This window comes from Phocoena phocoena, chromosome 5, assembly GCF_963924675.1.
Source record: "Phocoena phocoena chromosome 5, mPhoPho1.1, whole genome shotgun sequence".
In the NCBI taxonomy this organism is placed as follows: Eukaryota; Metazoa; Chordata; class Mammalia; order Artiodactyla; family Phocoenidae; genus Phocoena; species Phocoena phocoena.
Window position 1 is genome coordinate 87,209,952 of NC_089223.1, and position 22,936 is coordinate 87,232,887.

The 22,936-nt window shown below is 42.4% G+C and overlaps 1 protein-coding gene across 1 annotated transcript in view; it reads left to right on the plus strand.

Annotated features, from left to right (window-relative positions):
• Positions 1–11,045, plus strand: part of SEL1L3 (SEL1L family member 3) — a 95,068-nt gene extending 84,023 nt beyond the window's left edge. The window contains exons 21-24 of the mRNA XM_065877794.1: positions 1,435–1,562; positions 2,399–2,501; positions 2,584–2,656; positions 10,906–11,045. Of these exons, the coding sequence (XP_065733866.1) occupies positions 1,435–1,562; positions 2,399–2,501; positions 2,584–2,656; positions 10,906–11,045 (444 nt within the window). The remainder of the gene's footprint in view (positions 1–1,434; positions 1,563–2,398; positions 2,502–2,583; positions 2,657–10,905) is intronic.
• The last annotated feature ends 11,891 nt before the right edge of the window (positions 11,046–22,936 follow it).

The following is a 22,936-nucleotide window of genomic DNA, read 5'->3' on the forward strand; positions in this document are numbered from 1 at the left end:
CCTTCCTTATTGTTTCAAATTGTATGTATTTGACTACTACTGGGGATGGACACTTTTACATATACTCATCTATGATAATTTACCCTTTATATTTTCTTACGTGAATTCTCTATTCTTACTCTTTGCTTATCTATTGGAGTTTTGATATTTTTTAATTTAAATTATAATTAGTTCTTTATACATTTGCCCAGTAGATAATGAACCTTAAGCTATTACAATGCATACAAATATCCCCCTAGTCCATTTTCCAATTTATTTTAATCTTGTTATTTTTCCATTGTTCAGAGACTTTAAAATTTTATAAAGTCCTTTTCTTCTAATACCTCGAGTTTTAAGAGCGCCTTTCTTTCAAAAAGTGGAGAAACAGTCTATTTTCTGCTTGTGTGTGTGTGAAATTTTAAGACACCTAATACTTGTATCTATTTAGAGGTTATTTAGCAGCAAGGTGGACCTTAAGATTTGAGGCTCTGAATCCCGTCTGTTTACATTTGAATCCCCTTTCCAACTGTATGACCTAGGGCAAATTCCTTAACTTCTCTGTGCCTCGGCTTCCTAGTAATAATAGTATAGAGGATAACAGAATCTATCTCAATTTGTTGTTGTGAGGATTAAGTGAATATATATAAAAAACAGAACAAAGCCTCATATATAGCATCACTCAGAAAATTCCAGCTGCTGTTATTTTATGATCATCACATAGCCGGCTTGTGAGACTCCTGACAGTGCATCTCCTCCAGGTCCTATAATAGTTTCCATCCTCTATGAAGCACTTCGACCATCAGGCTCTTAACTGTGTTATTTTACTGGACCTGCACAGCCCAGTGAGACAGGTCCTACCTCTGTGGGTCAAGAACAAGATATATAATGAGAGGGAGGTGGGGAAGCGTACCAGAGTGGAGGGTCTGTACCAAGAGGAATCAGGTGAGGAGATTTTCCTCGCTGCCTTAGGAAAGATCGGACAAACACCTGCACGTTACCGTGCGCATCAGAGGTCCTCTTCTCTTAGAATGTCAGCCCCGAGCACACCCACAGCCACATTTGTTAGAATTCTGACATACCGATGGTGACCCAGGGTATAGTCTGTAAGTGACGGACACTGCCTTTGAGTCGATATTCTGGGTTTGTTGATGATACAAGGGCACGTTTTCCAGCGAGTTCTGTTTTGAGAGAATGAACAGAAAAGGACAGATTCCCCTGGTGGCTGGCTTCTGAGCAGATGGGACACAGCGTCCTCTGAAAGCCTCCTGGTTCTTCTGCAAATAAGTTCCTCCGATGCATATATTTAGGGAAACAATTCATCAGTGAAGATGACAAAACCATCTGGCTCTAGGGACTGAAAAAAAAAAATCTAGAGGTTAGTTTACATTCTGATGAAGTGTCCATCTAGGCTTTATTATAAGGAGTGAATGAGTTTGGTTTGTGGCTTGTTTTCAGGGATTTTTTAACCTGGCCCTGCTAATTGAGGAAGGTGCTATCATCCCACATCATATTTTGGATTTCTTGGAAATTGACCCGACCATCCATTCTAATAACATCTCCATCCTCCAAGAACTGTACGAAAGGTGAGTTCAGAGCCTCTTTAATACTGTAGCAGCTGGAGGAACCCAAGTGGGTGGTGTTTGCTTCTTGGTTAAAGTTAGCCTTGGTCTTATTTTCTTCTTCTTCTTATTATTATCTTTCCCCGATACACAGGCCTCTCACTGTTGTGGCCTCTCCCGTTGTGGAGCACAGGCTCCGGACGTGCAGGCTTAGCGGCCATGGCTCACGGGCCCAGCCGCTCCGCGGCACGTGGGATCCTCCCAGACCGGGGCACGAACCCGTGTCCCCTGCATCGGCAGGCGGACTCTCAACCACTGCGCCACCAGGGAAGCTCCTTGGTCTTATTTTCTAATGCCAGTGGTTATAAAGGGCTCAGGATTTGTTCTGATTAGAGAACACTCAGCTGGACCCAAACTTAATTCCCTTTTCTAGTATCTGAGGATTAAGATATAGAATGTGCTTGATTTGAAGTTAAAATGCTGATGAAGTTTTTCCACGAGAGTGGAAAAAATAAAGTGTCCAATAAGATGATGCTTTTCTGCAAGATAGGGAGGCATCCCAGTGTCTGGACTTTGGACACAGACACTCACATAAAAGTGTTCCTTGGCAGCTCCTGTGCTACAAGGGCCTCCTTGACCTTTTTATGAAGGACAAGACTGACCTTTTTCTGAGATTTTTGCCAGGATCCTAGAATTTCAGCACAGGCTCACACCCCTCAGAACTGGTTTTGTTTCTTTTTTCTCTCATTTTACATGTGCTCATTTGACCCAAAGCAGAAGGATGTGGGTTTGAGGATCTGCAAATATCGGTCGTAAGTAATGCTACCAACGTTTGGCAACACTGTGCTTTTTGTCTGCAGGTGCTGGAGCCACAGCAGCGAGGAGTCCTTCAGCCCCTGCTCCCTGGCCTGGCTTTACCTTAACCTCCGGCTTATCTGGGGTGCCACCCTGCACTCTGCCCTGGTAGGAACTGTCTCCCCTCAGCTCCGTCCTCATGGTCCCAACCCTTTGTCAGTCATCTGACATGTGCTTTGGATGTTTGCAGATTTACTTTCTGGGAACCTTCCTGCTGTCTGCATTGATCGCCTGGACCGTGCAGTATTGCCAGTCTGTCTCAGGTAAAGATTTATAAAAAGCCAGGGCAATATAAAAAATGTAGGAGGGACTTCCCTGGTGATGTAGTGGTTAAGAATCCTCCTGCCAATGCAGGGGATATGGGTTCAAGCCCTGGTCCGGGAAGATCCTACATGCTGCGGAGCAACTAAGCCCGTGCACCACAACTACTGAGCCCGCGTGCTGCAACTGCTGAAGCCCATGCGCCTACAGCCCGTGCTCTGTAGCAAGAGAAGCCACCACAATGAGAAGCCTACACACCGCAAAAAAGAGTAGCCCCTGCTCTTCATAACTATAGAAAGCCCGCACGCAGCAATGAACACCCAGTGCAGCCAGAACTAAATAAATTAATTAACTAATTTTTTTAAATCTTAAAAAATATATATAGGGATTCTTTTTCCTTACCAGAAAAATGACACTCTCCCTCCTTAGCCATTCTACTTCCTTTCGTTAGGTGGATCATTCACATGGTGGTTACCCCTAGGGCTGTCTCGTAATCTCTGGCTGATGGAAGGCTCCAATTATTGTTACATTTTTCAAAGTAAGCAAGGATTTTTTTAAAATAAGGTGCTTAAGAAATTGAACAAAAATGTCTTCTCCAATTCAAAGTACACCGGCTATCAAAACTATACCTTGTGTGTCTTAAAACCCAGTTCTGAGGCCCCCTCTAGCACGAAGTCTTCCTATTTATCCCAGTCGAGGAATCAAATGTGTAAGATAATAAACAAGCACTTGTGATGAGTAAAAATACCCAGCCACTTAGATTCAGAGGGAGGGGCCGAGGGGGACAATAGAGCCAGCCGTTAGTCTAGTGTGGATTCTACTAGTCACTCTTTCTTTTCTGAGCTTGTGTAGGGCAGTAGTTAAGGAGATAGGCACCCCAGTCCTTTCTAGCTAGGTTTAGAGTCCAGGCTTAGCTCTTCATTAGCTGTGTGACTTATGGCCAGTTATTTCACTTTCCTGATCCCCCAATTTCTCATCAATAAAATGAAGTTATAATAGTAGCTACTTCTCAGGGTTGTTAGGAGAGTTCAGTGAAAAAAATACACATGACACCAAAATGTTAGCTGTTGTATTTATTTGGCATATAAAACCATCTCAATAATGTTAACTGTCATGTTTATCTTCCCTATGAGACCACAAGCTGAGTCAGAGGAAGGCCTTGGTCCCATCATTTATGATCTCACACTTAGTAGGTACTGAAATTTGCAAACATCTCTCAGGGGAGAATTCCAATTCCCAACCATCTTGGAAGCTACAGAAGGACAGAATCACTCACAAAGACCAACAGGGACATTTACAAATGGATACGTTAGGGCTGGACATGGCATTTGAGCATCGGCATAGCCGTTATTTGTGTAGCAGATAATGAAAAGCAAAAGAAGTTCATTTCAGCACAGATTTGATGGTGAGACAGAAGCCACTGTTCCGAGAGGCTAATACAGAGTCATTTTCCCCCATTTATCTGAGGAGGTTAACAAGGAACCACCAAAAGCCCTTCCAGGGCTTCCCTGGTGGCGCAGTGGTTGAGAGTCCGCCTGCCGATGCAGGGGACACGGATTTGTGCCCCGGTCCGGGAAGATCCCACATGCCGCAGAGCGGCTGGGCCCGTGAGCCATGGCCACTGAGCCTGCGCATCCGGAGCCTGTGCTCCGCAACGGGAGAGGCCACAACAGTGAGAGGCCCGCGTACCGCAAAATAAATAAATAAATAAATAATAAAATTTAAAAAGCCCTTCCAGGTTTGATGCCCTGTAGCACGCCAGCTGATAAGTTTTCCTCATGCAAATTCTGTCCCATCCCTAAATTTGTTCCCAGGTATAATGCATTTATTTTGCGTCTTGTCAGTGTTTTCTGTCTTTTTTACTCTGTAGAAATATTGTTATGATTATTACAAATGCAATTCCGTTAGAGGAGCTGAAAATTGTCTTTCTCATTTTATGCCAGCTGGTAGCCATGAAAATTCATGGGCTGGTGGAATGGCTTTTATCAGAAGTCGTCGTTTTTTTCCTTTTTCCATAGCTTCATTATCAGTCCTTCCACATTCCCATCTCCCTGTCCCTCCTGCCTTTTGATATACTTTCCCCTTCCTGTGTAACCTTTGCTCTTTCACTCATTTGTTTTTCATATTTTTCAAACTCTTTCACTTGTTTCTTCCTGTACATACCTCTTCCCTTCGGTGAGCATTGGAGAAGTCTGGATAGGATCTTAAAAATAATTTAATTCTATGTCCTTCATCTTACAGATGAAGAAATGGGGCTAAAGGAATGCCGTGTTCTGCCCAAAATCACAAAATAGAGTCCATGAAAGGATGTAGGGCAGCAGACTTCTGAACTTTTTCACACTTATGATACTCTAAAACAGTGGCTACCATCTGCCTCTGACCCACTGTCCCCTTACATAAGATGTATTTTTTAAGACATTTTTTTGGTACCTTGAAATGAATGACAAGTAATCTGCCTACACACTTAGTTTTAAAAATAATGCCCTAAACAGCAATATAAAGGAGAAATAAAAAGAAAGTAATTATAATAAAATAATATGTATTTCAATATGTAAATTCTAGCCCCGCACTTCTTAATTTCAGTGTGCACAGGAATCCCACAGGGATCTGGTTAAATACAGATTCTAAGTCAGTCGGTCTGTGGGTGGCCTCTGAGATCCTGCATTTCTCACAAGGTTTCAGGTTACATTCACGATGCTGTTCCACACACTTAGAGTCGTAAGGGTATAGAAGTTAAGAAAAAAAGGAGTCTCCACATATTTCCAAAATGTGCCCCTACAGTGGTACATACCAGCCCTGTTAGGACTAGTGTTGAATTAAAATATGTAGTAAATTATTTTCCTATTTTTACAGTCCTCCATATAAGTGCAAATTTGTCATGACTTTGAAATAAGAGGGTACTCCGTCAGTGACTGGACAATGGGGCAAGGGGGATGGAAGCATAGAAAAGCAGCAGAGAAGCACTGCAGGGGTCCCTCAGCGGGCAGAGTTTCTACTGCGGGCATCTCTCCGAGGAGCTGATGCCCGAGGTCCATGAGCCACCCCGTGGGAAGGTGACGGATGTAGTAGATGTTGGTGGTGACCCTGGCCGTGGTTAAGCCGGCACAGGAACGCAGCCTAGGTGCTGACTGCCAGAGCGGAGAGGGACAGGATTTGAGAGTTAAGAGCCTCCCTTAAGGTGCTGGGTAAGAGGAGTGTGCTCTAAGTTAGGGATCTCTGTCATTTTGTGATTTGCACTTTTTCCAGTCAGTTGTTTCTAAAAACTAATGATTTATGGCCAAACCTTTAAATTGAGCTGTCCATCCATTTTGCGTTCAGCTCCAACTACCTTCATTTTCTTCCTGAGTTTATACGCTTTGTGATATATAGTCAGCACTTCACCACACTTGCCACAGTAAACTGTCCTGCGTTCAGAAGGCTAGCGGTGTGGGACAGTAGCTAACAGCACAGACCGCTAAGATGCTGGCCTGTCACTAGCTGTGTGACCTTGGGCAAGGGAGGGACCTTCTCTGTGCCTTAGTTTCCTGTTCTCTAAAACAGCAGAATTAGTAGTACACCTATGTCGTATTGTAGTTGAGAGAACCCAATGAGAGAACACTGAGTAAAGTATTTAGAACTCAAGAAATGTTAGCCCGGTATCTCCTAAGGAGTAATGCCCCCTAGGGCATTTTACTTGCAATTAAAGTACGCTGACACCAGGTAGCACCTACACTTAAAGAGCTTGGTTTACCTCAGTAAGTAGCAGACTCCACTACCAGAGACTAGCATGCTTTTCTATGCTATTAGACTCTTTCTAAAACATAAAGCTCTTTTTTAAAAAACAGCTAAACAAAAATACTGACTAGTCTAGCTAGCGTACCAAAACAAGTCCACAAAAAATATTACGTATGCAAAAAAATCTTTTATTTCCTTTGAGGGAACTTGATTTTGATTCCTAGCTTGCATACTACCAGGCAGCTCAGTCTTTCTTGAAGCTGATGCCTCCCAGGGACGTGCAAAGGTCCCTGGGTTTTTGGTAGCACTAACTACTCAGATGGTCACCAGTCTGATAGCAGAATACACATTGCCCTGGGCCTACGCCATCCTTCCAGGTCCGTCGGCTTCGCAGCTTCTGGGTCACCTACAAGTCCCATTGTCTTTGCCAAAGCTGAGCACCTTAGCCTTTTTTTTTCTGCCAGGTCTTCCTTCTCAGATTGCTGAAGGGCAAGGTGAGGGCTCCGCTGAGGTACACCCACAGCCAGGCTCAGCCACTTTCCCACACTCCAGACACCTCCTTTCCCTGCCTCATTGCATCTCTAAGGCACTTTCCCTCTCCCCCTCCCGGTCAAGGATGCCAAGCATAATTGCTTTAATGGACCCAGGCTTTGGGAAAAACAAAAAATCCCAAAGTAAAGTATGTCTAGAACCATCTCCATTTCTGTCCCTGCCACAAATCTCCCCTGAGACTGAAAAGACATGGAGCGTGACTGGCTGCCTGGCAGAAGGTAAAGGGAAGAATAGAGGGAGAAAATGTAAAAGACCACTTCAGAGAGAGTCCTGCCTTCCTCGTGTTATTGTAAACTTTGTGTCTAAATAGAATACACAGTATAGAGCAAGATCTTCAGAACTACCAGCTCTGGGCATGACGTGCTCACCTTTTAAACCAATGTCAGCCTATTCAAAACATTCATAATTTAAGCCAACTCATCTTTTTTGCCTAAGTGGTTAGCCAAGTGGTCTTTTAAAAAGAGTAAGATGATACGAACAAGATCAATTAAACCTTTTCCTACTCTTTTCCTGTCCTCTACATTTCCAGTTAATGAGGTACTAAAATTACAGTAAAATGTCACAAAGTGGTACTCATGCAAAAAGTAGCAGCCTTAAAGTCAGAGTGATTTAATGGCGAGATTTTACTTTTCTCCTATCTCATTATCCTTGCTGCCCTCCCGGTATCTTTACTCATAAGAAATGTTTAAATGACATGGATCTTATACGTGGACTGGTCCCTGCTGGATCCAGAGGCCCAAAAGAAGTGGATTAGATCTTATTCATAGTATATGATTTCCAAAGCTTCCCCCTCACCTCCTTACCCACCCCCTCCCCGCTGCTTCATCTTTGTAAATAGTCTACTATCTCTGGATTCACCCAATATATTCTCTCCTATTCGTCTTTCTTTTATGCTCCCATCTGGTCAACTGGCAAGCAGATATTTCTCCTGCAGTGGTCCACAACAGAGGTTGGCCAATTTTTTTCTGTAAAGGGCCAGATAATAGACATTTGGGGCTTTGAGGGCCATCTCTGTCACAACTACTTAACTTTCATTAGAGTGCAAAAGCAGCCATTGACAATACAGGAAAACAAATGATATGGCTGGTCTCCAATAAAACGTTACCGTGGACATGAAGATTTGAATCTCACGTGTTTCTCACATGTCATGAAATAGTACTCTTCTCTTGATTTTTATTCAACCATTTCAAAATGCAAAAACCATGCTTAGATTGCAAGCCATATAGAAACAGGCAGCGAGCCACCTGAGGCCCATGGGCTGCAGTCTGCCAGCTCAGGGCCAGCTCTTTATTATTCTCACTAATGTACAGAAAATGGTCCCTCAAGCAGCGAATAATCCAAAAATCACTTTTGACTCAGGAATAGACTCCGTAATTTTTGAAGCAGCACACTGATTTTCCTCATTACCTTGATTCTAATCTGGTAATCAAATTAGGACAGATTCCAGGTGATCGGAGACAAAGAGACCACTTTAAAATTATGACGGGCTGTTGGGGGGTTTGTCCAGTGATTGCAAACTGCTCCTGGAAATGGCAGCGTTCTCACGTGGATAATAACAAACTTACTGCCGAAACATCGAGCATTTTTGTTATGCTCTGACAAGAAGATTTCAGTGGTGGAGATGCTAATTATGCATTCCTTCTACATTTACACAGTGGCACTTTTTTTGTTTTAATCAGAAAACTGATTGCTGATTTATCTTGTTACCATGGTGATTTAAACATTTCCCTGAGCTTGAAAAGGAAAAATACGTGCCTTAGTACTTCATTAACTTCCTCAGAGAATCATCAGAAAGATAACTGTTAGGACCCAAGAAATCTTGGACACCATTTAATCCAAGCCCCTCGATTCACAGATGAGGAAACCAAAGCCTATGAGATTCAAGCATTTTAGGACTGAAATGTCTGCCATTCTGTAGCTACCCCTAAGTCACCTATTAGTGGTAGATAAATGAGACTTGCCCCGAACAGGTCTCCTGACTCCAGCAAATGGTCTTTGTGCCGCATCACTGGGTCTTATGGTCCCTGCCGCGGTTAGATCACCTGCCAGAGTGATGGCTTTGACCTAGAAGCGTCACATCATTATGCAACACCTGGGCCCCCTCCGCACCGCCGCCACTATCCTGTTCTTTCAGAACAGTCTCTGGATTCACAAGGTTTCCTGTAGCTGTTGGAAGGGGTTCCTTGGAGAATTCCTTTACATATTCAAAAAGGTCGGAGGCTTTGGAGCCCGTTCCGGAATTTCCTAGTATAGCCTCTTGCAGGTGGAAATCTTGAAGAGCTTATCTAGAAGTCAGATGGTCAACAAGTGATGGCATCTTCTATAAGTCGATACATTTCAGGATGGACATTTGGGAACCTTTAAGAATAGTCCCACCTACTGAAAATTGTATGAGACTCAAGGACTGCTGAGCTTAAGAGCACTGCTTAAAGGCAGTTGTTCGCACAAACCATGGCCACTGTGCTAGCTGTATGTCACACACCCCTGCAAGCTGGTACCGCCACTTTACAGACAGAGAAACTGAAGCTCAGAGAGGTTAAGTAACTTGCTCAAGTTCACTCAGCCGGTAACTGTAAGGACCATGTGACTCTGGGCTTTCTGGCTTCAAAGTTTTGGCTATTTTCATAGGCTACTGGGGTCTAAAAGTGGACTATAAAGCATCCCAGAAACAAACACTCCAACTTTTTCATCAGTCCTGCAAGCGCAGCCCCAGAAATTGATAAATCAACACATTTCCATGGTAAACCAGGCCACTAGTAGTAAGAGCTAACATCTGTTGAGTACCTAGGCGAGCCAGACACTGTTCTACATTAACTCATCTAATCCTTATAAGAGCAAAATAAGGTACAGATATTCTTATTTTCTCCATTTTTTAGCGGCAGAAGGAGAGTAGGTAACTTGTCCAAGGTCACATAACTGATAAAGGGCAGAACAGCCGGGTCCCAGAGCCCACAGTCTTATGGACAGGATACTTCACAGCCTTAGTACATAAAGCAGGTGTGTGGGCCTCAGCACTAGTGATATTTGGAGCTGGATCCTTCTTTGTTCGGGAGGGGGGCTGGCCCAGGCATTTCAGGATGCTTAGCAGCATCCCTGGCTTCTACCCACTAAATGCCAGTAGCACCCCATCCTCCGGCTGTGACAACCAAAAATGTCTACCGACATTGCCAACTGTCCCCGGGGGGTCGAAATTACCCCCGCTTGAAAGCTATTGCCATAAAGTATAAAACTTTATAAGCTTCCCTAACCTTTATTGTGGTTCAACCTCGTTACTAAAGGTAGGTTGAAAAACAATTAAACCTAGTAATTATGTTTTCCAAAATGTATACACATTTACTTAAAGAATTCAATTTAAATCAAATTTGGCATATCATCCAAATGGAATCAGAATGTGAATAAAACCAACACTCTTTCTGATTGATTGGTGTAATCCAGAGCTTGCATTGTATCAATACTAGGTGAAAAAAAAGAGATATGACCATAGGAAACATAGACCAAGGAGTTCCTTCTTCTTTCCTTCCTTCCTCCCTCCCTCCCTTCCTCTCCCCCGCCTTTCTTTTCTTTTTCTTTCTTTCTTTCTTTCTTTTTCTTTCTTTCTCTTTCTTTCTTTCCTTCCTTCCTTCCTTCCTTCCTTCCTTCCTTTCTTTCTTGCTTTCTTTTCTTTCTTTCTTTCTTTCTTTCTTTCTTTCTTTCTTTCTTTCTTTCTCTCTTTCTTAATATTTACACACCCCTGTAAAGTCACAGAATAAATTCAGGACTTAGAATCCCAGAGATCTTTGCACATCTGTTTCAACCTGCCATTTTATAGGAGGGGACACCAAAGTCCAAAGAACCTATATAATGGGTCCAAAGTTGCTCATCCAGTTAGTGCCAGGACCACTGGTCTAGAAGCATCTCTCCTGGCTTGCAAGGGTCTAGGTGTGGTTGTGTGTCCTGCACGTACTGTTTTGAATATTCAGCACTTGTTGTGCATGTGTCTCTGCAGCCAGCGGTTCCCATCCGACACCAGCCCGGGCCCCCCGAGACCCTACTGCCCCTGCTGCAAGTCCAGCTGTGACTCCAGCTGCAGACGCCTCTGCTCAGGACCAGCCCACCGTCACCAATAACCCGGAGCCACGTGGGTGAACTGTGCACTCCATGTCTCTCCAGATGAGAGAGAGTCCTTTCAACAGCTGGTATTGGATAGCTGGGGCTGGGGCATTATACACCTTAAATGTCTTGTCAACTGGATGTGAATTTTGCACTTGGTGTCTTTTTTTTTTTTAAATCAAAGAAATACCCAGAGCAGACAGTGGTTATACCAAAGGTTATCAAACAAATACAAGGAGCATCCTGATCGCAGGGACATGTCGGGGAGGTTAAGCGGGTCACTGCGGATGTCCATTTCTAATGACTGTGTATGGGGGAGTCAGAGTGTGCCTTGTGGCGTATCCGAATCCTTATACACTGAGATGGATTTTAAGAATCTTAGCCCCTTGTTCATTCCCTATTATTAAAAAACAGAAGATTGTGACTTCTCTACCAGTTAGATAATACTTGGTGTGTGTGTTTGCCACTGCCCTACCCCTCGCAGTCCCATGGACAGATTTCCATGTGACATCCAGGACCCAGCAATTCTAAGGCACCTTGAAATAAATGGGTTAAGGCTGGAAATACAGGGAAGGCGATGGCTTTGTGAATTGGGTTTACATTTTTCTCCTTGAATTTTTCTAGGGCTGTAGTGCTTCCGAATCATTTAATGACACTGTTGGATATCGTTTACCTTTCAATTGCAATCCGTGAAATAACATTTAGAAAATTCTTAGTATTTAGGTCTAGTCTTTTCCATGAATTGCCCATTAGAATAGAGTGGCAGCAGTGGAATACGCAGGAAACAAGCCTTTAGCTCATAGTCTCATTCCCCGCCCTTTATGCCTGCCTGCGTCTGCATAGGGGCGTGTGTGTGTGTGTGTGTGTGTGTGTGTGTGTGTTTGTGTGTGTGTGGGTGGGTGGGTGGGTGGGTCGTGGGGGACGGACAGAGAGGGAGGAAAGGGAAGAGCAGACTGTCTACGCCGTATGCTGCTAAGGTAGTAAATAAATTGCAATACTGTGGGTCCAAACTACTCTTTGCACTACTTTATTTACAGTAGCAAATAAAAATTATTTTTATACCATTGTCTCCCGGGAAGTGTCTTTATTTCCTTTTTCATAATTACTGTTTCCTTTTTCATAGTTACTGTTGTCATCACACAAAGTCCTAAGGTCCATGCATTTTCTTCAAGGAGGCAAAAAATGTCCCCTCATCAGAGGGATTAATTCTGGTAACCATTAACGTTTCTGGATAGAGAGGTGGCAGGAGGCCTCTCTCCCAGAAGCCCGAGCTCAGGGTCCGGCCCCTGAAATGTTTGCACAGTATCAGCCATTGTTTCAGGGTTCTGGCTGTTGTAAGGCTGGATTTCTATCAGTTCTGGGTTAAGTCTCTTTCTCTCCATCCTCTTTCTCGTCTGTATGCTATGTGTACTGCTCTTGTTTTAGGAAAGGTTGTCCTTCCTGCTTGCGAAAGAGCCAGACTTTGGAGTCGGACAGCCCCGGATTCAAATTCTGGTTCGGTAGCTTACTAGCTCAGTAATCTTGGGTGAGTGATTAACCTCTCTGAGTCTTGGATTACTGTTTTACAAAACAGGGGCCATAAAATCCGCCTCTTGGGCTTTTCGTGAGGCTTAAGAGGATAACATATGTAAAACTCACAGGCCAGTGCCCTGAACGTGGTTGGTTGTTACCGTTATTAGAGAGAGAAGTCTGAGGGGCCAGATCAAGTGCCCTTTGGTCTGCCTAGATCCTCTTCATGGCAAACACACCCATTCCCCAGCTGCTGGGAGCAGAGGCTGCTGCAAGTTCACAGCTGCACCCCTCACTGGGAACTGCCGTCAGCAGCAGGGGTCTGCCCAAGGTTAAATCCTGGCCAGAGCAGCTCAGCACTTGCTGATGTCAGGAGGCTTTTTCAATCTCAGCACTATTGACATTCAGGGCCAGGTGGCTCTTTGTTGCGGGGTGACGGGGGTGGGGGTGGGCGCTGTCTTGGGCATTAGGTTGTATGGCAGCAACATCATTGGTCTCTACCCACTAGATGCCAGTAGTGCATGCACCCGCTCCCCCAGTGTCCATGCACACAGCCAATCCCCTGGTGTGTTAGCCAAAACTGTCTCCAGACATTACCCAATGTTCTTTGGGGGGGCAAAATAACCACCCCTCCTTCACCTTGACAATGACTGATGTAGGAAAACAAAGGCCCCCTTCCTCGATTTGGAAGTCCTTGAAGGGCCATCCCAGCTCCAGAACACCACCTTGGTGACACATTCATTATAGCTCAATTTCTCCCTCTGCCCAATTCCGCCTTCCTTGTTTTCACACGGGATTTCCTGACATTGCTCCTGTAAAGCTTCACACACAGCCCTGCATTTAGAATCTGTTTACAAGAACACAACTATATTAGTCTGCTAGAGCTGCCATATCAAAATAGCACAGACTGGGTGGCTTAAACAACAGAATTCATTTCCCCGCAGTATGGAGAATGGAAGTCCAAGATCAAGGTGTCAGCAGGCTGGTTTCTTCTGAGGCCTCCCCCTTGGCTTGTAGATGGCTGTCTTCTTCCAGTATCTTTATACAGTCTTCCCTTGTGTGTGTGTCTGGGTCCTAATCTCCTCCTCTTATGACACCAGTCCTGTTGGATCAGGGCCCAACCTAGTGACCTCATTTTACCCTAATGATCTCTTTAAAGGCCCTGCCTCCAAATACAGTAACATTCTGCATTCTGTGGTACTGGGGGTTAGGACTTAAGTATATGCATTTTGGGAGGACACAATTCAGCCCGTAATACCAACCTAAAACACCAGGGAAGGTTGATTCAGGTCCAGAATGTGGACTTGTGGGAGCCATTTTGATCTAAGACAATTACCCAAACATGCTCACCCCAGTTGATGCTGGAAAGAGCCGTGTGGTTCCAGTGCCAAACCAGGTGAAGCCGGTAGGTCACCTATCGAGTCCTGTCCCAGCTTAGGCTCCTGTTCTCTTGGGAGTTCTCAGGCAGTATGATGTGGGCCCAGCCTCAACCTCCATCTTCTCTCCTCAAGTTCTAAACTCAGTTCCCACAAGGCTGATGTCCAAGCTAGCTGGAATAGAACCCTGCACAGTGAAGACAATGGGGTAGGGGTGGGGGAGGAAAAAAGGAATGGGAGGATGGGGTCCGGAGATGATATTCAGTTACTTCCCTATTGTCCCCTGCCCTTGGGACATTCTTAGACCAGAGGGTGCAGCCCTGTAGATGTGAAACAGAGCTAGCACACAGATGTGATCGCTTTGGTCCAGCAAAGATTTTTAAAACTTTGATTAAGTTGTTATCTTAAAATCAATGATTTGAGGCTTTTCCTAGAAAAATCTACAGATGTGAAAAAACTGGGCTTTCATTGCTGTATGGTAAGAATTAGCTGAAGCCGAGTAGGTCAGCTCCTTTTAGACAGAACTTGTGCTTTCTGCTTTGCCCCAGTCTCCACTGTTCCCTGCTGTTTAAACTTAGCCCACGTAGGTATTTGAATTTAGTATCCATGCTTTGGACTTGCTTCTCTTCATTCATAATGACTATTTTGGCAAGTTTGAGAGAGAACCCCAGATTCATCTACTGCTTAGTCACTGTAAAGCCCCCGGGAACTGGGGAAATGGTCTTTCTTTCCACTCTCTGATAGAGGAAAATGCCAAGTTGTGAGTCATTTGAAGTTCCAATAAAGTGCCCAAAAATGTCAATTAAAAAATAGTATTTTCGGGAATTCCCTGGTGGTTTAGTGGTTAGGACTCCGTGCTTTCACTGCCAAGGGTGCTGGATTGATCCCTGTTCAGGGAACTAGGATCCTGGAAGCCACGTGGCACAGCCAAAAAAAAAAGGGGAAAAAAATAGTATTTTCCTACACCAACAGTAACTGAAAGATAAAATATTAAAGAATTATATTTGTTAAAAACAAATATTTAATAAACTAGTAAATATTGTAAATTAAATTATTTCATTTACAATAGTAATACAGTTATAAAAAGTCTAGTAATTAACCTAACAATGAATTCACTTGATTTTACCAAGAAAAAATTTTAATTTAAAGTATGTAGAGGACTTCCCTGGTGGCGCAATGGTTAAAAATCCGCCTGCCAATGCAGAGGACACGGGTTCGAGCCCTGGTCTGGGAAGATTCCACATGTCACAGAGCAACTAAGCCCGTGTGCCACAACTACTGAGCCTGCACTCTAAAGCCCGTGAGCCACAACTACTGAGCGTGCGTGCCACAACTACTGAAGCCCGTGCACTTAGAGCCCACGCTCCACAACCAGAGAAGCCACCACAATGAGAAGCCCATGCACTGCAACAGGGACTAGCCCCCATTCTCCTCAACTAGAGAAAGCCCATGTGCAGCAACAAAGACCCAATGCAGCCAAAAATAAATAAGTAAATTAAAAAATATATAAAGTAGAGTTAGGAAATAATAATAAGTAGAGTTAGGAAATTGGCCAATCATATGCAGAAAAATAAGACTGAAACTGTACCTCGTGTCCTTTATTTTTAAAATCCCAAAGAAATTAAAGATTTAACTGTGAAAAGTAGAACTGCAAGGCTGGTAGGGGAAATAGTAGGAGAATATTTTACACATTTTGAATGAGAAAAGGTTTTTTAAAACAATATATAGATTTCCCCTCTTCAAAAATGAAGGATTTTTATTCAAAAAAATCTACCACAGTCAAATTTGGTGGATTAGTGACAGACTGGAAGAAGGCATTTGCAACATCCAACACCACAAAGGATCAATATCCAAAATGTACTAGGAATGCATGCTAATCAACCATGACAACAAACAGAAAACCCAGTAGAAAAAATATTCGAAACCTGTGATCAGGTAATTCATGAATGGAGAAAATTTAATGACTTACAAATAGATAAAGAGCTGCTCAACCTGGCTTGAAGTCAAAGAAATATGAATTAAAATCAAAAGTTATAACTTCATATCCATCATTTTTGCAAAAATGAGAAAGACACGTAATACCCTGAGGATATGGGGAAATAGTTACTCCCATGCCTAGCACTGGCAGGGCGAACTGGTGAGTAATATGGCAGTAATGGTGAAATTAAGTATCTATGACTCAGCAAGCCCTCCTGAGTATGGGCTCCACAAACTGCACAGGTCCAATATGAGGGAGGATATTTCTCACAGCATTATTTGAGAGAGCAAGGAGACAGAGCAGCCTGAATGTCCATCAGTTGGAGAATGGATATGGTGGATGGATGGAGTGAAAAACAACACACAGTCTCAGATAATATAAAATACCCAGGGGTGAATTTAACAAAAAAATTTATGAGATCTCTATTCTGAAAACTAAGAGCATTACTGAGAAAAATTAAGCAAAGCCTAAATAAAATGGAGATATATACCATGTTCATGGATCAAAAGACAATATTTCCAAACTGTTGATCCTCTTCAAATTGACTTACAGATTTAATGCAATAACAATCAAAATCTCAGCAGGATGTTTTGGTAGAAATTGCCAAGCTGATTCTAAAATTTATATGGAAATGCAAAGGACCTAGAATAGCTAAAGCAGTGTTTTAAAAAAAGGAACAAAACTGGAGGAATTACACTACTTGATTTTAAGGCTTATTATAAAGCTACAGTTATTAAGACAGTGAGTGTGGTATTGCCATAAAAATAGACAAATAAATGGGAAAGAATAGAGATTCCAGAAATTCCCACATGTATACGGTCAATTGATTTTCAACAAATTTGCCAAAAAATGTATCTGCCTTAGAGAGAAAAAGATCTTTTCATAAAACAACTTGATAGCCAAAAGCAAAAAAATAAAAAATTAACCTAATCCTTCCCTCACACCATATATAAAAATTAGCTCAAAATGGGTCCAAGATCCAAATGTACAGACAAAAATTATAAGACTTGTAGAAGAAAATACCAATATCCTTGAATTTGGCAACGATTTTTTTATGTAGGACACAAAAAACATGAATTATAAATAAAAATATCAGTAAATTGGACTTGATCAAAATAAGAAACTCTTGCTCTTCAAAAGACACTGTTACAAAAATGAAAAGGCAAGCCACAAACTGGGAGACTATATCTGCAAAAAATGTAATGACAGAGGACTTGAATATAGCATATGTAATGAACTCTTGTAACTCAATAATTGAAGACCAGAAATGCAATACAAAAAAAGGGGAAACAAACTGAACAAAATAACCTCCTCATCAAGCTGGCTATAGGGATGGCAAATAAGCACACTGAAAATATACTCAACATCATTAGTCATTATAGAAAGGCAAATTAAAACCACATTGTAATATGACTGCATATTCACTAGAATGGCTAAAATTCAAAAGACTGATTATCCTAAGTGTTGACAAGGACATGAAGCAAATGAAACTCTCACTTACTGCTCATGGGAATGTAAAATGATACAATCACTTCAGAAACAAAGCTTGGGAGTTCCTTAAAAAGTTAGTAGTACACTTCCTAATTTAGTGTTGCCAGATAAAATAAAAGACACCAAGTTAAATTTGAATTTCACGTAAATGGTGAAAAAATTTTAATATAGGTATGTCCTAACTATCACATGGGACATATGTATACTAAAAAAATTACTTGTTGTTCATCTTTTTTGTTGAAGTATATACTTATACGGTTTAAAAATGTTTTTACTTATTTATTTTATTTTTGACAGTATTAGGTCTTTGTTTCTGCGCACAGGCTTTCTCTAGTTGCGGCGAGTGGGGGCTACTCTTCCTTGCGGTGTGCGGGCTTCTCATTGCAGTGGCTTCTCTTGTTGCAGAGTATAGGCTCTACGTGCTAGGGCTCCAGTAATTGTGGTGCACAGGCTCAGTAGTTGTGACACACGGGCTTAGTTGCTCCACGGCTTGTGGGACCTTCCTGGAGCAGGGCTCGAACCCATGTCCCCTGAACTGGCAGGTGGATTCTTAATCATTGCATCACCAGGGAAGCCCACTTGTTGTTTATCTAAAATTCAATTTTATTTGGGTATTGTGTATTTTTGTTTACTAAATCTGGCAACTCCACTTCCCATACAATCCAACCCATTCCTAGGTATTTACCCAAGATAAAATGAAAATACATGTCCACTTGTACACAAACATTCATAATAGCTTTCTTTTTTTTTTTTTTTTTTTTTTAAATTATTTATTATTTTTGGCTGCATTGGGTCTTCGTTGCTGTGTGCGGGCTTTCTCTAGTTGCAGCGAGCGGGGGCTACTCCTCTCTGCAGTGCACGGGCCTCCCATTACAGTGGCTTCCCCTGTTGTGGAGCACGGGCTCCAGGAGGGCGGGGTTCAGTAGCTGTGGCTCATGGGCTCCAGAGAGCAGGCTCAGTAGTTGTGGCGCACAGGCTTTAGCTGCTCCGTGGCATGTGGGATCTTCCCGGACCAGGGCCCGAACCCGTGTCCCCTGCATTGGCAGGCGGATTCCTCACCACTGTGCCACCAGGGAAGCCCATAGCTTTCTTTTTAATAGCCCTAAACTGGAAACAACCCAAATGTCCATGAGCAAAAGAATAGATAAACAAATTATGGTATATCCATAAAATGGATTACTACCCAGTAATAGAAAGGAATGAACTATTGGTACACGAAAAACATGGATGAATATCAAAGTAATTATGCTTAATGAAAGAAGCCAGACCAAAAAAAAAAAAAAAGTACATATCAAATTATTTAAAAATTATCCATTTAAATAAAATTGTAGACAATGCCAATTAATCTATAGTGATCACTGACTGCCTAGGGCATGTAAGGATTGGAATGAAAGTAGGCGGAAGGATGCTTTTTGAACTTCTCAGAGTGATAGATATATTCCTTATCTTGATTGTGTTGATGGTTTCACCTGTGTATATATATAGTTCAAAACTCATCAAGTTGTATTCTTTAAGTGTGTGCAGTACATTATATGTCACCTATATCTCAACGAAGCTGTAAAATTTTATTTCTAATTTTCTTTTACTCTGTATATAACAGTGTGTGAAACTCTGGTGGATAAAACAAGCATTTTACTTACTTGTAGAGACAAGACCAACAAATATAAAAAGTTAAATAAAAGCACAAGTGTTAAACAAGATGAAATTTGAGTTAATATTTGCAAATATTGAACCAGTATATTTTAATTTCCCTACAACTCATGTTCCTTTGCAGCCTTCTCCCTCAGAGAGAGCCCTGAAGCTTACAACCAGAGGGTAGAAGAAAGCAGGATAATTGACTAGCAAACTAAACCTGCTAGAGATCAGTTTCCTACAATCTTTAGTGTATCAAGGGATAGGTTTGGAGGACTAGTTCATAGATTTTTCTATCAGTAGTGTAGAGAGAGTATCCCTTCCATTTGTGACAACTAGATACTATGATTAAAAGAATATAATAAAGGAAGTAAGAGAAAGATCCACTCCTTCCATCCTGAAGGGTGGTGGGGAAAAGAAAGAAGAGAAAAACAGAGTCTAGAGGAGGAAGACAGATGCCATAGTTCTCCTTTTTTATATCCTCTCAAGTCCCCAGGAGGACTGACCCTCAAACTTAAACACAGGGGAATCCTGGGGCATAGAGAGATCTGTCCTGCTTCCATTGGAAGGCGCCATGACCCCTGACCATACCTGGGGCTCAACCAGTGCCTCTGTGTGCTGTAGCCAAGGGGAAGAGCCTGAGTTTGGCTTCCCTGAGTCTTGCCAGCTTTCTGTGTGATTAGAAGGTGTCCAGACAAACACCTTATACCACATTGAGAAAAGAAGTTATGCAATGAGAAAATGTGTATTTGTAGAGGTTGTGGAATATGTTTATAAGCTTGCCAATCAGGAAATGCTAATATGACAAACAGTTCACCATTACTTCCTTCTTGGTTTTTGCTAGAGATTAAGGTTTCTAAGGGTTAAAAATTATTATGTGGATGTAATTAAACTACTAGAAATAATAAGGGAAACATTTCAGTATAGAAGAAAACTAAGATGTGTGTTTCTACTAAACAAAGTCATGAAGAAAGGAAATGGATTTTATTAAGGGAAAATGAAGCGATATTGTCCTGAAGCATCTCAAAGAGAGATACTTAATGATGCATATTTGGTATATTATATTACACAGGAAGCATTGTCAAATAAAAGGTAACATTAAAAAAAAAAAAAGTGTCCAGAAAGTTTTATGTGCCCCAGAGGGAAGATGTGGAAAGTCGCTGAGGGTGCTGGCTGTCAGAACTCTAGCAGGGACTGCAGCTATGGTAATCTTTAAATACCAGTGAGAGCCGGAAGTGGAGCCCATCAGTAAGAGGAAGCTGGAGAGGATGTCTGGAAGCAATGCCCAAGATAAGGGAAGCGACCACAAGTTTCCTGAAGCAGGTAGTAGCTTCAGAGGCTGGCCCAGTGACTAGACAGTATGAAGACATTGTACACATCACCACAAGCATCCCACTGTGAAAGGAAAATCAAAATGGAGTCGGTATTGCTAAGGAGCTCTCTAAAATGGAGCTGGGAGGTCATTAAGGAAGTGTGACTTATGCACATCAGCCTGGATGGAATCTGACCTTTTGACCTGATGAAGTGACCCAGAAAAACTGCCAGAAACTCAAGATGCTTATTGAATCTTTACCCTAAAATAACCCATGACCGTCTATATATGTTTCATACCTCTACCCTAAAACAATTTTGTGATTCCTTAAGGACAAATATTTTCTGATTCAGGGTCAGAGTCAGTCACAATTCTTACCAGGCAACTTTTAAAAACTTGGTGGCTTTTTGTTTTTATAAGTGCTTCTTTCTCTTCCTCAAAACACTGTTTCAGGTTACCCAAATCTGTGCCTCCTGAAATGGAATTCTTAAGACCCTAAATAAACTCTTCTTATTTGCAGTCTCCTGAGTTATTTTTTTGACACCACAAATTCCAACACTGACACCATCTTACAGAGGAATAGTGTGTCTACGTGTAGGGGGAGGAGGATTCTGAGAGAGCAGGCGTTTTACCTAAAGAAACTAAACTACCTGATGGCACAACATTAGTTTATTACATTGGAATAAGTAGTTTCCTGATTCTACTCCTCTACCCTGCCACCCACCAATACCCAGAGGACACACACTCAGAAGGAAGGCTTGATTATAGATAAAAACATATTTCCAACACACATGAGTGTAATAAATTTGTAAACCATTACCAGGATAAGACAAGGGATGTTTCAAGGCATTCGATGCTCAAGGGCAATAGTGGTAGCCAGTAAATGCCAGGTAGTCTCAGAGGTGGGGTTGACTCTTGCGGCATGGGCAGAATTGGGGCCAAGCAGATAGAAGGGGACATGTCAGATGAGGAGAACCTTGTGAGCAAAGGCCTGGAAGAGAGGGTGGGCACGTGGAACAGAGAGCTCCTGCTGGGCTGTGGTGCCCCTGTTGGTGAGCGCAACCTGGGAATTCAGCAATGAGTAAGCTCAGAAAAGGCAGGCTCTGAACAGACCTGGACATGCCTTCTAGAGACTTTTCAAAAAGAAAGCCAGAAAATGTTAGCTGGTCCCTCAATAGGCCAAGAAGCTGCAGGGTAGCAAACATCTTTGACATGTCACTGAGACAGATTGAGATGATTCTTTAGAGGGTATGTCCAAGGCACTAGAAACACCAAGGGTCGTTCTCCTAGTAGGTCATCTTAAAGAAACAGGGGACTCGGAACAAAGGCTAGCTGGTACACTGTAAGGAGAGCTCTTATTTTCTAGTTTCTATTCACTCCAGGAAGAAAACGTACTGGGTCAATCTGTGCTAACTGGCCTGGCTCACCCTTCTTGCCACCTCCTGTGGCCGAGCCACTCAGCCAGGCAGAACTCCTTGCCGAGAGGTCACAGAACAGGAAAGGGTGTTGGTTCTACGGGAGAAGCAGGCACTCTCGTTCATTGCTGGTGGGAGTGCAAAAGGGTTCACCACTTTGGAAGACAGTGTGGTGGTTTCTTACAAAATTGAACACGCTCTTAACCTATAATCCAGCAATGGCACTCCTCGGTATTCACCCAAATGAACTGAAAACTTTGGTCCATACAAAAACTTGCATACAGATATTTATAGCAACTTTTTTCATAACTGCCCAAACTGGGAAACAACCAAGATGCCCCTCAGCAGGTGAATGTATAAACTGTGGTCCATCCAGATAATGGAATATTATTCAGAGCTAAAAATAAACAAGCTAGAAAGCCATAAACAGATGTGGAAGAAACTTAAATGCATATCACTAAGTGAAAGAAGCCAATCTGAAAAGGCTACGTATTGTATGATTCCAACTATATGGCATTCTGGAGAAGGCAAAACTATGAAGACAGTAAAAAAGATCAGAGAGGGGCGGGGAGGGATGAATAGGGGGAGCACAGAGGCTTTTAGGGCAGTGAAAATCCTCTGTATGATACCATAATGATGGACACATGTCACTATACATTTGCCCAAACTCGTCAAATGTACAACACTAGGATTTAACTGTAATGTAAACCCTGGACTTTGGGTGATTATGATGTGTCAACGTAGGTTCGTCAATTATAACAAATGTACCACTCTGGTGCGGGATGTTGATGACAGGAAAAGCTGTGCATGTGTGGGGTGCTGGGAGTTATGGGAAATCTCTGTATCTTCCCTACAATTTTGCTGTGAACCTGAAACTGATCTAAAAAAATAGTCTCAATAATTTTTTTTAAAGCTAACAGAGATCAGTAATAGTCTTAAATGAATAACGTTAACATTTGAAGAAGAGTCACAAATGTAAGAAAAATAGTACTCATTAGGACTTTAGGAAATTTGGGGATTCTGGGAGACCTTAAAATAGTTTCATCCCCAAAAAGGATGTCTTCTGGGTCCACAGGTCTGCAATCGCCCAGAGCAGGGACACCTGGCCTGAACTACTTGCTATGTAGCCCTAAGCAAACAGCAGGCCATTGGGCCCACTTTACTGGTCTAGCTGTCATCTCTGAGCTATCTTCGGGGTCTGATGTACAATGATT